The sequence below is a fragment of the Sminthopsis crassicaudata genome, chromosome 4, assembly GCF_048593235.1.
Source record: "Sminthopsis crassicaudata isolate SCR6 chromosome 4, ASM4859323v1, whole genome shotgun sequence".
NCBI classification, from domain to species: domain Eukaryota; kingdom Metazoa; phylum Chordata; class Mammalia; order Dasyuromorphia; family Dasyuridae; genus Sminthopsis; species Sminthopsis crassicaudata.
Window position 1 is genome coordinate 446,146,852 of NC_133620.1, and position 13,920 is coordinate 446,160,771.

The 13,920-nt window shown below is 49.6% G+C and overlaps 1 protein-coding gene across 2 annotated transcripts in view; it reads right to left on the reverse strand.

Annotated features, from left to right (window-relative positions):
- The window catches only part of TMEM132E (transmembrane protein 132E), a 122,241-nt gene extending 110,925 nt beyond the window's left edge, over nucleotides 1-11,316 (reverse strand). For both annotated transcript variants that reach the window (XM_074263594.1, XM_074263593.1), the window contains exon 1: nucleotides 10,448-11,316. In XM_074263594.1, coding sequence (XP_074119695.1) covers nucleotides 10,448-10,520 — 73 coding nt within the window. In that variant the 5' untranslated portion in view covers nucleotides 10,521-11,316. The remainder of the gene's footprint in view (nucleotides 1-10,447) is intronic.
- Nucleotides 11,317-13,920: the final 2,604 nt, after the last annotated feature.

Genomic DNA, 13,920 nt, shown 5'->3' on the forward strand with positions numbered 1-13,920 from the left:
ATGTGATATGCAAGGTTCTCAAGACCACTGAAGAGTGGTGGGTCCCAAGAGCTCAGAAACAGCCCAGTAATTTCCTCTGTTCTCTGTAGGTGAGGAGACCTGGGGTAGGGTCAGTTTGCACTAAACTACAAAAGAATAGTGCCAGTTCTGGTCTTTAAGAGTTTTCTTAACATCTGCTAATGCTGTAGGTGTTTGTGCACATCACTGGAAATCCATAAAGGTTTCTCTTATCAAATTGGGAGTTAAAGGGGGTGGAAATAGTTCTGGGTTCCCAGTGCAGATGTAGCTGAGCAGAATATACACCTGAATTCACTAACAGATCCTCACTTGGGGAAAATCTCAGAGGGTACATTTTTTCCTCATTTCTGAGAGACTTGCCCCCATATTCTCTAGGTGTTTTAGAGGAACCGGTTCAAATCATGTCTCTGTTCAAATCATGCCTCTGCCACTTACCTCTTGTGTGACCTTGGTCCATCCATTTCATATTGATAGGCCTTACTTCCCTCAATTGTAAAATTGTACAACATGGACTACTTTGATTCTAAGGTTGCTTCCAGATAGGCAAGTCAATAGCATTCATTAAATGCCTACTATGTACCAGGTATAGCACAGCTAGGGGGCTCAATAGATGATTAGAACAATGCCTTGAGTCTTCCTCGAGTTTAAATTACAGTTTCTAGCTGTGTGACTCTGGGCAAGTCACTTAACTCTGTTTGCCTCGGTTTCCTCCTCTGTAAAATTAACTGGAGAAGGAAATGGCAAACCACTCTAATATTTTTGCCAAGAAAGCCTCCAATGGGTGAGAGTCAGCTGAAAAATCACAGAACAACAACTATATCAGACACTTTATTATATGCTGGGGCTCCAAAGAAAGCTACTTCGCTACCCTCCCAATCAAGGTTTCATGTCTCCTTCCTCTGCTTCTTCCTTTCAGTAGAGGACACTCAATTATGGATGATTAGCTTCTCACCAAGAGGATAATGGAGCAGGTTCCTTAAGGACCTAGAGGACATCTGCCCTGCATGTTCTTTCCTACGAGGGTTGGAGTTTCCTACCAGATCTCAGCTAACTCTAGAAATCCCTGTGGCTCCTCTAGGGATATCTGGAATGTTCCTAAGAATAATATCTGTAGGCACAGAAGTTGGAATTTCATAGAACTCCCCTCTTCCAATGTAGGTGAACATCTTTTTTGAACCTTACAAGCTCAGAGTAGAAGTGACTTGTCCAAGGTCACGTAGCTAGCCTGTGTCACTCAGACATGAATCCATTCCTTTCTTGTTTTGGCCATGCTCCTCTTTATAACACACTTTAAAATTTGTGTTATGTTATTTGGGCATCACAACAACCTTAGGAAAAAGAACTGCCGCCATAAAGTCTGTTTTACAGATAGGGAAACTAAGGCCCAATGAAGTTAAGTGACTTACCCTGAGTTACTTGGCTTATAAGTATATTGGAGACACTTCAAACCTAGGTATTGTTTATATCTAGTAGACTGCCCCTCCCCCTTAGCTGAGTGACAGAAAATGGAGGCTCTTTTGGGGGTTCCTCATCCTAATAGCTGGTATTTATATAATGCATTAAAGTTTGTTAATCACTTTTCAGACATTTCATTTGAGCCTCAGCATAATTTTGGGAGGTATTTATTATTGTCATCTATTTTACACTGAAGTGGTGGGGACTTGCCAAACGATTGGGCACACAACACCCCATCCTCTGCCTAATTACTTAGTGTCAGTAGGAGAGGGACCTGGGAGCTGGGCTCAGAAGTGACAAGTCACCAGCTTTCCCGTCTCAGGGTCCCCAAGGTGATCTGGGCAAGAAGGATCTTTTTTTTTGGGGGGGTTCCTCCTACAGACTGAGAAGGGCCAAGGGTGTGCTATAGTATGAAATATGGAAGTATGATAAAAAGCAGAACTTTCTTAAGCAGAGTCAGCATAATTATCAGGACAACCCAGGCACAAACCCAAAGAGATTGCTTCAATTACTACCCCCTATCTGAATTATTCATTCCCACATTCATTTATTCATGCAACAAGCATTGAATTATCCAGGTAATTGCCTCAATTTTCCACTCCACCCTGCTGGGGACCCAGCCAGTCATCTAGGGAAGGAGAGCGGGAGTGCTTGTTGAATGCCTGCCTGAATGGGTCACAGAAACAGAGGAAGGAACGAGATGATCTCTCAGAGGTCATCCCTATCCCCAAGCCCTTCGAGGTCACACTCCTCCTCTTGTTCCCAGTTTTCCCAAATCCCCCTCATCTCTCTCTGGTACCCATGAAGCCTCCTCAGGCCGGGCTATCTGACTATGGAGCGCAGGATGTCCACCAGAATCCTGGCACTCCTCAGCATCCCTATTACCTACTCCTTCCCCAGAAGCTGCTGAAGCACAGCACAACACGACATCCAGCTTCCTTGGCAGCCGCAGACGCTTTTCATTTTGTTTAAAGAAAAGAAAATTGTTTTCTTTTTCTTTTTTTTAAAAATTGGGCTCATTAATCTCTTATTCAAATTGCTGTTTGTTAAGGGCCAAAAAAGAAGGGGGTGGGGGAGAGGGAGCCAAGACAGGAGGGGGAAAATTCTCTAAAGGAGAGACGGGGAAGAGCTAGTATGTCCTTCTGCTCCCAGGATGAGTACTCTCCTAATCACTCTGTACTGGCATGGCATGGCCTGCCTCCTCTATAATTGAGTTTCCAGGAGCCAAGTCCCTGGGGCTGAGGGGGATGAGTGGAGGGCATAGAAGAGGGAGATAAATCAAGGTGATCTCTTAGTTATCATAAAAATAGAGCATGTTGATTCTAGAAGAGATCTCAGAAACTATCTATCTATTTTAACCCTCTCATTTTTTTCAGAGGGGGAAACTGAGGACCAGAGAGGATGACTTGCCCAAGCATAGAGGCTTGGATACTTAAAACTTTCCCCCAATTCCTATGACATTTAACCTCCTCCTCCCCACCTGTGATGTAACCAACTTAGGGAAAGGGGAAGGAAAAAAATTTACATAGTACCTACTATGTGCCAGACATTGTGCTAAGTACTTAATTATTCTCATTTGATCCTCATAACAACCTTGCAAGGCAGGTGATGTTATTATCCCCATTTTACAGCTGAGGAAACTGAGGTTAAGTGACTTGCCCCTGATCACAAAAGCTAGTAAATTTCGGAGGCTGAATTTGAACTCAGGTTTTCCAGATTCCAAGCTCAGCTCTCTATCTGCTGCACCACTTGTTGCCTCAGGATCATACAAGTAACATTTGTCAGAGGCCAGACTTGAACCTTGGCCCTGTTGTCTCCAGCTAGCTCTCTAGCCTCTCGAATTTTCTATTTTAATTACTAGTGGACACTTATCCATAACCTTCATGAAAGCAGGAACAGTTTCTGGGACAATTATACCTCTCCCCTAACCCTAAATATAATGCTTACCCCATGAGATGGGCTCAAGAAACATTTAGTGGATTAATGAAAAAATTGAAAAAGACCAAGAATTGTCTCTTGCCACTGATTTGGGAGGATGAACATGGGTGTGGACAGGATAGATAGAAGAGGTTGGACCTGCTGATGAAATGACCAATACAATTGACAGCTCAATGGAATCTTGGAAAGACTATTGGCCTTGGAGTCAGGAAGATTGGCTTCAAAGACTTCCTAGATATTTGCTATTTGGGTATCATTGGGCAATTCACACCCTCAATTCCTCATCTGTAAAATAGAGAAAATTATCTCACCTACATTGAAAGGACGAATTGAGAAACATAGGTAAGGCTCTTTAAAGACTTTAATGTGCTATGTAATACCTATTATTATTAGTAGTAGTAATAATAATAATACTGTGTTATTATGTTGGATGACAGAATATTCCTGTGTTATTCCAGGATATGATTTTCTTCTAAATTTCTTTCTAAAATTTTCAAAGTTCTCAAAGCATCTAAAATCAACCCTCCCATGGCTTCTGCTGTGGCATCTCACTTGTGGCTTCCTGTCCTTGGAGCAGACCTCCACTTCCAATCTTCTAGCTTCTTACTCACTGTATCCCACTCCCACTGAGGATACTACCCTTCTCTCCAACATGATTCTTTTCTGCATCTTCTGGTCATCACCAACCTTTCGGACATGGAAGTAAGACAAATGTTAATTAAATGACTCCTCCATGTTCTCACCTTAAGTAGTGGAAACTGAAAGACACCTTGGAAAGGGTAGAGATTGCATGGTTGCTGGATTGAGGAATATTTAACCCCAATGGGATGAACTTCCCATAAGTGAATTGTTATATACAATTTAAACCTAAGAGACAGATGCCTTATCCACTCTTTAAAAAGCCAATCAAAGCTTCATTTCACTTGGGAAATACTTAGGTCCTTAGCCCAAACTCCATTTCTATTCCCTGTTTTACAGATAAGGAAAGTGAGGCCCAGAGAAGAAAAGTGACATATAAAGCCCAGTGACATATTGCCAAGATTTGAATCCAGATCACCTAATGCTTAATTCAGCCTTTCTACTGTTGTCATAGGACACACACACACACACTCCAAACCAATAAACCAAAAAAAACCAACCCCCCCAAAAAAAAAAACCAACCCACCCTAAGATTTATATACAACTTAAAGTTTGTAAAATGTGTTGTTTAGATTAACTCATTTGATACTTGCAACCTGGTGAAGTAGGTACCCATTTTAAACCCACTTTACAGATGAAGAATTGAAGAAACAGGTTAAGGAAAGTTATGACTTGCTCGTGTTCACACAGCTAGTAAATGTGCATGGTAGGATTTGTTGTATTCGCTCTGCCAGAGCACCATTCAGATTCCTCCATTAACTTTGAACTGCCACAGCACTAGGTGATGGTACCCCATACTTGAGACATAGTCTCAAGTACTAAGTCTCAAGTACACGCTGTCCTTTGCAAATTTTTCTATCTTGCCAACTAGCCAGGAAGGCCCTCTGGTACAAGGACCACCCCAAGTTCTCCTCCTGCTTGCTTAGTATCAGAGAAGGATCATCCCTTTTCTTCCTCCCCCCTTCCCAAGCTTACACTTCTCTAGGGCTTGCAGAGGATAAGAGCCTGATTGTGTGAATTATCAGGTTAGCTTGAAGAGGTTACTATCATTGGTAATCTGGAGACTAACTGTCTAGCCTGGACCATTTCTGAGCCAGGGAGCTTTGATATCTAGCACAACAATGAGGCATTTACCTTCTTCTATCTTCCCTCCATTCCCATCTCAGTGGTTCAGCCCAACACAGCCTATGTAGGTGAGTCCTACCTACTCCTATTGTGGGTTTAGTTTAACTCACTCCTCTTCACTGATTTTTCTTTCCAGCTAAACTGGGCTACTGTTTTCAGTCAACAGGAAACCTTACATTTCCCAGGGTTCTTTCTATATCTGAAATGCACCCCTCCCACCATCATTTTTGACCTTTCAGAATCATTATCTATCTTCAATGTCACCTTCTCCATTGAGCCTTCCTGGATCTTCCACTGATTTTCCTAGAACATAATGTCTGGGTCTCTTTACCCCATCACAACCTACCTCATAGTATATTGATTTAGATACTCCTCCCCATACTCAGTAGAATATCATCTCTCTGAGGGCATAGTGGGTATCATTTTAAAAATCCTTAGCTACAAATGCTTATTTAATTGAATTGGAGAAGAAAGAAAAGCATATCTTCACATTTTAGACATCCATGTTCATGCTCCCGGTGGTCTGCAACAGCCAGGTAAGAGAGCTGAGGCCAAAAGGAACCCTTAAAAAGTGCTTTGGAGGAAACCAAGCATTTGAGGGGAATGTTCCTAGACCCCATTTTAGAGTCTGGGACTCTAGGTGCTGAATGATTTGTCATTGTTCCTTCAGTTTCTCTAGCAGTATATATACATAAAAACCTTTCATCTGTTGACTTCTAGAATTGAATTCTGTAAATTCTTCCTATAGAAGATGCTTCCCAGGTATTACAAAGGGATTCCCATTATCTCTAGCCTCTCCTAGCTCTAAACTACCTCCATCAACAGCCACATACTAATCTATGCCCAGAGTGGCATAAACCACATTTTTTTTTGTCAGCAAGTTTATAGCACAACTCCACCTACTGGTCTTAAACATTAACCAGGCTGCTACAAGGAGATCTTCTCCCAGGGAAAGGAAAAAGAAATGGGCATGGAGTTGGGATTCAGGCAAAGAGAATTGCAGCAACCTGGGACAAAGGCGTCTTCCTTCTCCCTCTCCAGTCTAGCCCATAGACCAGAGAGCTCATGTTGAAAGGTCTAAAAGCAATTAGAGAGAGAAATCTTGAGATTGGCCAGACCAAGGCAAAAGGAGAGAGATCATCTTTTCTCCTCTCATGCTAGAGGCCATCAGGTCATGAATGGCACAGGCCACAGAGTACACTATCACATGTAGCCATCCAAAGAGAGGGAGGATATCCTAATGGGTAGAACATTATCCTCCAAGTCAAGAAGACTCAGATTCTAGTCTTTCTTCTTTCAGATGCACCAGTTGAATGATCTTTGATAAGTCACTTAACCTTTTAATGCCTCTAAAGACACTGTAAGATTGGAGAGATCTATCTGGATAGAAGAAATTCTTCCTTGAAATCTAGTTTGAAAAATCCACATGAGGCCATAAAGTTACATACTTCACATAAAAATCTATGAATTTAGCCATATGCTTCTGATATCTACTGAGGGCTTAGCCTGGAGTTTAAACAGAGAATTGAATTTATTTCTATAGAAAAGCACTGAGAATACTAGGAGAAAAAAAAAGCATTCTTTACCCTCAATGTACTTACATTCTACAGGGATTGCAACATGTACACAAGGAGGTAGAATCCAAAAAAGACTGAGGAGAAAGAGAATATTGGAAACTGATAGGGCTCAGGGAAGGCTTCCAGGATGCTAGAGACAAGTCTTGAAGACTAAGAATGAAATATAAATGAGGAAATGCATTTCATGTTTCAAGAATGGGTGTTTGTGAGAGGCAAATGCATGGAGGTGGGAAAGGACACATCCAGTTTTGAGAATGGCTAGTAATTCTCTTTGTCAATGTTGGGAAGAGAAGGAGCAGCTGTTGCCAGATCCTTGAACTTCATCCTTGCTCTCTGTACCATATTTTCTCTCCTCTCCCACCCCCTAAGAGTGTTTCTGTGAATCAGAGGGAATCTCATATTTAGAGAAGACCCTTCAATGTATCAAACAGGCACCTTTGATCAAGGGAGTGATGCTTCCTGTTGCCTTCTTTATGACCACTTCAATAGATTTTTTTTTTCATGGAGACATCAGAGGGCAAAGTTAATACCAAAACAAGAGAAAGCACGGCCATTTTCACACTAATTATATACCTCTCTCCCACCACTATGACCAAGGCTGATACAATGAAACATGCTGGATGGAATACAGTGTCAGAGGACCTACTATCTATATGAACTTATATAAGCTTCTGGGTCTCAGTTTCCACATCTGTAAAATGGTTATATGAGTGATTTATAAAATAAAATAATCTCTGATCCTTTGATCACCTGCCTTATGGAGTACTGTTCCTCCCAGATCACCTCCCACTCGTCCACAAACTACCATCAATCATCTGGAATAATGCCATCTGTTTGTACAAGTGCCATTCTACACGTTGGATTTACATGCAGTAGTCACCAAGAGTTTGGGGATAGAAAAAAGAGATACCAAGAGGCATTCCTCTTTCTCCTTACGCACAGGAAAGTGGAGACAGAGAGAGAGAGAAGACAGTCATCAAACCAAGGTCATTCCACAAGTTTAGAACCCCAGTCGGAAATGGAGCTCAGATTTCTTGACTCCCAGGCAGGTTCTTTGAGCAGACATATTATATCCTCCTTTCAGAAGATCTTAGACTTGGTCTCAGATCAAAGGCTGTAGGCTTACACAAATTCCCTTGCCCCATCTCTTTCTAAACCCAACTAGAACCCAATCCATCCATCCTGCTTTGTGATTGACAGGTCCTCCCTTTAATCTTTAGCCAGATCAAGAAGAACCAATAAAGAACTCATAAAGGAATAGAGTAAGCTATTGGGGTGATGTTCCCTAAGGTCTCTTCTAGGTCTATAGCTATGATCCCATACTCTAGTAAGGATGAAGGAAGGAGCCCATTACCTTGGTCTGGAAGTCTGGGAAGTAGAAGAGGGTTATATGAATTTGGGTGTTCCTGGCCTTTTCTGGATGGAGACTTTTTAAAACTAAATGCTCTGATGTCAAGATGTACCTTTCCTTTGACTGAGCATGAGGAGACTAACCTCAAAGCAATTGGAAATAAACTGAGGAAAGGGCCTAGGCACTCTCCGGAGTAAAGAGAATGTCTGCCTTGTTCCTCCAGGGAGTTTCCCCACTCCTCCTTTAAATAGCTCCTCCTAGCCTAAACCCTGAAGCAACTGTTTCCTCTTGGAAATTGCTAACTCCCAGCTTTCCCCTTCTCCATCCTTTTAATCTCCAGACTATTAAGGAGAGGCACTAGAAACTGATGTCCCACAGAGAAATCATCCTGACCCAGCCTTCTCAGACCTGCTATAGACATACAGGCAGTCTCCCCACACCCACGTTTCCTCCTCTTGGGGAGAGGGGGGAGAGACCAGAGCTCTTAGTGTCCATTTCCAGCCCCCTCTGCTGAATAACATTCCAGACAAGGAACCTCTGAGGTCAGTTCTCAGGCAGTAAGGGTAATAACAAGCCCCTTCCTGGCTTGCCTATTCCCCATTTTCCCACCTTACACATGAATCTGGCCTAGGATGTTTCTGGAGCATATGGAAATCCAACTCCATCTATCTGCTTGACCAATAAGACCATTTTGAAAAACCTTCTGTCTTCCACCTACCCTCCAAGAGATTTTATCCTTTCTCTTGGTGATTGTATTTATCTCTCCCCCCTCCCCCCCCCCCTCCCGCCTCGAGTTCTGGATAGTTCTATGACTCCTACTGATTTAGTAATTCTCGTTTCCTCCCACTCCCGCTCCCGACCCCTCCCCCCACAGGTAAAAGAAGAGAGGCACCGAACCTGGAAGCTTGAACAATTCTAGGGAGTCAGGGCATGGATCTTATTACTAGGAGACTGCAGGGGCTACGTATACAACTCAGGGTTCTGGTACAAAGGGACAGGACTGAAGACCTCACGGCCCAGAGCATGACCTAACTGGCCCATCACGCCCTGGAGGGGGGGAGGAGTGGGTCCCAGCCCGCTCTTGCTAGGTTGGCTGTCTTTTTGTGGATTCTTTTCATATACCATTTCAGCCTGGGGGCAGTGACAGCTTAGGGGTAAGGGGTCAGATTGGTTGGGACTAATAAACAATGTACCCAAGGGCTGGTGTGGAAGCTTCTGCCCTTCCAGTTTCAAGCCTCCTCGGAACTGCCCTTCCCTTGCCCCCAGAAGCCCCCAAGCACTAGTGGGAAAAGGAGCATGAGGGCTCCACCCTTAGCAAGGTTGCTGGCTCGAGAGCCTGTGCTGGAGGTTGGCAGAGCCCTCAGCATCTGGGTACGGGCCCCCACCCAGGGCGCACCCTGAGATTCCAGGCACACTTCTCTCCCTCCCCCACGCTGTCCCAATGCCAAAGCTCCCCCCCCCCCATTAGCAATGGAAGCACACTCTGGTTGGGGGAGGGGGAGGAGAAGACGCAACAGATTACACTAGCGGAGGGAGCGCAGGAGCCGGGAGGAACCCTCCACCGCAGGCTGCCTTTGCACCTCCGAACCCCGGGCCTCGGCCCCGGTCCCCGGGCACGCGCCCCCACCCAGTCCAGGCGAAAACAGCGATTTGAATGCAGCTCAGGATAGCGGGCGTGCTCGCAGCCTGCTGCTCCGCTGGGCATTTTCCCCCCTTTCCCTCCCTTCCAGAGGACTGCAGGAAGAGGCGATCCAGCCACAGGCAGCCAGCCCCACGCACCGCCACTACTACTCTGCCAGCCCAAACCAGCAGCCCGTCCCCCGCCCCAGCCCCAGTCCCAGCCCCGCTATTTCTATGCCCCACTGCCGCGGGGAGAGGCACGACCTGGGGGAGGAGAGGGCCCTTCCCGTCCACATCCCGGCTCCAGACTGGAAGAGACGCCCCTGGGGGCTTGCTTGCGGATCCCCCCTCCCCGCCCCCTACGCCCTTCCCTTTCTCCTGGAACGGCCCGGCCCGGATGGGGCAGAGGGAAGTCCAGTCGTTCCCGGGGAGTCGGAGGGCGCCCCGCCAGCAAGCTCGGGTTCTTTGCCTCTCCCCACCCCCTATCTCCAGCATCCCCAACCCTCCACGGGCCGCGGCGCCGAGCCGGGGTGGGCAGAGGCGCGGGAGCAGCCCCACATCGGCGTGCGGCGATGCGGAGTGGGCTGGGGGAGAACTACGTGTCCCGGGGGGGAGAGAGAGAGAGACTCCCCTCTTTCTTACCCTCCCTCCCCATCCCCGCCCGCACGGTCTACAACGGCATCCGCCGGCTCTCCTCCCCGCGTGTCCGCGCCGCGATACTTACCGTGGGCGAGCAGCGTGGAGAGGCAGCAGCAGAGGAGGGCGGCGGGGCCGCGGCCCGGCATCCCGGGGGCCATGGTAGAGGCCGTAAAGCTGGAGGGAGGAGGACCGGTGATGGGTTACTTCGCCCGGGCTAGGACCGGAGGGGACGTAGTTCTAAGGACTGGTCAGACTCAACCTCCGGCAGGCAGAGACCGAACTGTCACCTCTGCGTGTGTGTGTGTGTGTCTGAGGGGGGGCACAGGGACCAATCGGGGGCCACTTTGTATCTGTGGAGAGGGGGAGGGAGGTCCGGAATTCAAGCTTCTTGCAGTCCCCACCTCCTTAGAGGTTCCACCCGGCCAGGGCTACTGACAGCGTCGGGGCCCCCTGGGGACTGGAATCCCTCTCTCCACCTGGGGCCCGGGGGAGGTGGATCCAGGATTGGGTGGAAGAGCGCTTGCCCCCACCTCCCCCTTCCAGAGAGCCCCAGCAGGTTCTCGGATGCCGGGGAGAGCAGAGCGGCGCGTGCAGTCTCGGAGAGAAACCTGCGGCCTCGGGCTCAAGAGATGCGAGGGCTAGGTCCACTCTCCCCGCCCCCTCCCCCGCTCCCCTCCCGGCCCGGATTAAATCCTAAATCGGCGGAGGACTCCCAATTCCAATTCCGGAACAATTTCGGAGATGTCTGTAGGATTCGAGGCGATCCGAGTGGTTCTGTCTGGTTTTCGTCGTCCTGCAGCCCCGGTAGAAAAGCCTCCGTCGGGTGCACACGAATCAAAATTGATAATGCGATGAAAAAGAAATCCAGGCAACTTTAATCCATCCGAAGGATGAAAAGTTTCGGTGCAAAAGCTCACGCAGGCGACGCTGAGGCGACTCCCACCCCACCCCCACCCTCTCCGGAGCGCCCGGGCGGAATGCACTTAGGCAAGGGGGCAGAGTTTCTTCTCCTTGTTTTCCTCGCGCGCGCTCTCTCTCTCCTCCTCCTCCTCCACCACCTCCTCCTCCTTCGCCGCCGCCTCCTCCCAGCTCCAGCTCTCCCCAGAGCATCCGCCAGGGCTCCGGCTGGCTCCGTGCAGTCCGGTTTTAGCGCCACTTCCCTCGGCAGCTGCCGGGCTCCGGCTGCCGAATCGAGTCCGACGCGGCCGGGACGGAATCTGCCATGGAGACGGTGCCCAAGAAGGGAAAGTGAGAGAAAAGCCGAGCCGCTCCGCTCGGCCCCGAGCTCTTCTTTCCCAAAGCACAGACCCGAAAGCCCCCGGGTTTAGGCGTTGCAGAACGGGAGGGTGGCTGGCACCAAACTAGGGAGTGCTTCCAGTTGCCCACTCCTATTTCATCGTCGCCGTCACGTCCCCTCAGGGGAGAGATAAGTGGGCCGCGCTTATTTTGTTTTTCCCTTGCTTAGAGAAAATGCTTTCTCGGGAAAATACACAAATCTCGAACTTTTCCAGGGATGTCTCAGGTGTTTCCTTCCCTCCCATAAGGACCCCCACTCATCCCACCTCCGACCCTGTCTTGCCTTACCTCCTCCCCACTCTCTCCCACCCCCCAGAAACCCGCACGATTCCTTTTTGCAGACCCCCCCCCCCTCCGGGCGCAGTCAACTGAGGCTGTCAGTCACTCCAGAGATGCTTGGAGTCAATTTCCAAGAGAGGACCACGGCTGGCTGCAGGCTGGGAATGGAGGGAGCCGCGTCAGTGGCTGGAGCATCCTGCACTCTCCCTGCCCGGGGCCGAGAAGGCAGCAGTTGGTGCATACATTGCAAAAGAAGAGAGGAGATGCGGGGGGGGGGGTGGAGGGATAGAGGGTCTCCCCTGGGAGCTGAGGGGAGGAGGAAGAGAAGAATCAGCTACAGCGTTAGGAGAGGGGGGAGAACACAGTTGCACGGAGCAGCCTCTTCCTCCTCCGTGTTCTCGCCGGCTCCGCCGTCCAAAACCAGAGAGAGACACACACGCACTCACACGCTCGAGCCCTCCTCTCAGGCTGGGCTTCAGCACCACCCGGAGCAGCAGCGGCAGCGGCCGCGGCAGCAGCAGCAGAAGCAACAGCAGCAGCAACAGCATCCGCGGCGGCGGCGGCGGCAGCCTAGCGCGCTCCCCACCTCCACTCCCCTGCCCTCCCAGATTTCCCCCGGATCACGTGGCCGAGAAGCGCGCCGCCCCGAGCTCGAGCCCGTTGGAGACCCCAGCCTTCTCCCCCTCCCCCTTTCTCTCCCTCCCCCCCTCCACGTGTCCATTCCGCATTCCCAGCCCGGAGGCGCGCACCGCCCCTATCCCTCTTTTCCCCCCTCACTCATCTTCCCCCCCTCCCTCAGCGCGCGCACACACACACACACACACACACACACACACACACACACACACACACAGAGCAGGGCAAGAGCTCCCTTGCCTCTCGGGCTCCTTTTGGAGACTGAATGTCGGTCCGAGTTCGAGTTTCCTTCCCCTCCCTTCCCCCCTTTCCCTAGGCAGGTTAGTACTCGGGCTTGAATGGGGCTGACAGGTGGCGCTTCTTTCCCAAGCGGCGAGAGAGTACCGGCGCCGGGGAAAGGATGCACGCGCCCCGCCCGGTGCGGGAGGGGAGGCGGAGAGCGAGCCGCACCGCTGGAATTTGCAGCCCTTTTCTCTCCGAGAGAAGCGAGGCGGCCGCGGCGCGCTGCCCTCCCCCCTCCCCCCTCCCCACTTAGTCCCGGGAGCAGAGGGTTTGCATTGGACGCGCGGGGGGAGGGGGGGAGGCCGTGGGGACTGTTAAGGCACATCATCCTGGGCTTCCCAGCCCCATCCTCGAAGGGAAGAGGGAATTGAAGGGAGCAGGGACGCGCAGAGCTGCGGCTATTTGGCAGCTCGCGGAGATGCACCCGCGGGCAGAAGGGCCGGATCTAGCACCTGGCAGGAGAGGGGAACCGGGGTCGGCAGGAACTACGTCTTGTTCAGGACTATCGGGGACCGACCTCTGGGGAGGGGACGCGGGCGAAAGGGATCATCTGCTTACAGGTTGGATCCTCGCCTGTTAAAAGGGGACCCAGCTGAACTCTTGCCATTTTACAAAGTATATCTTCTCGCCCTCTCCCCACCCCGAGAGCCTCCAAAACAAACTTGCTGGGGGAGGAGGTGAGCAGAGTGAAGGGAGGGAGGGTCGCCCGTCTTTCCCCCTTTCCATTCTGTATCTTCCTGACTGTTTCTTGAGTGAAGCCATGGGGCAGGGCATGAAATCAAAGCAGTCACCATTGAAGGCTTTCTCCATCTCAGTGCTTTCCACTAGCCTCGAGTTCGATTCGGCAAAGATTACAAGATTTAGGCTGTTAAAGGGCATTTTGGTCGTTTTCATCAGAAGCCCCTCGTGCTGCTGCTGCTGCTGCTACCACCTTTCCAAGCTCTTCTGCTGGGCCCTGGGGCCTGGAAGAGAGCGAGCAAGGGAGCACGTCCCCACCCCTTCTCCTGCTTCACACATCTGTCTGGAGTGGAGAGAGCGCGTTCTCAGCGCTGCGAGTTAGCAGAT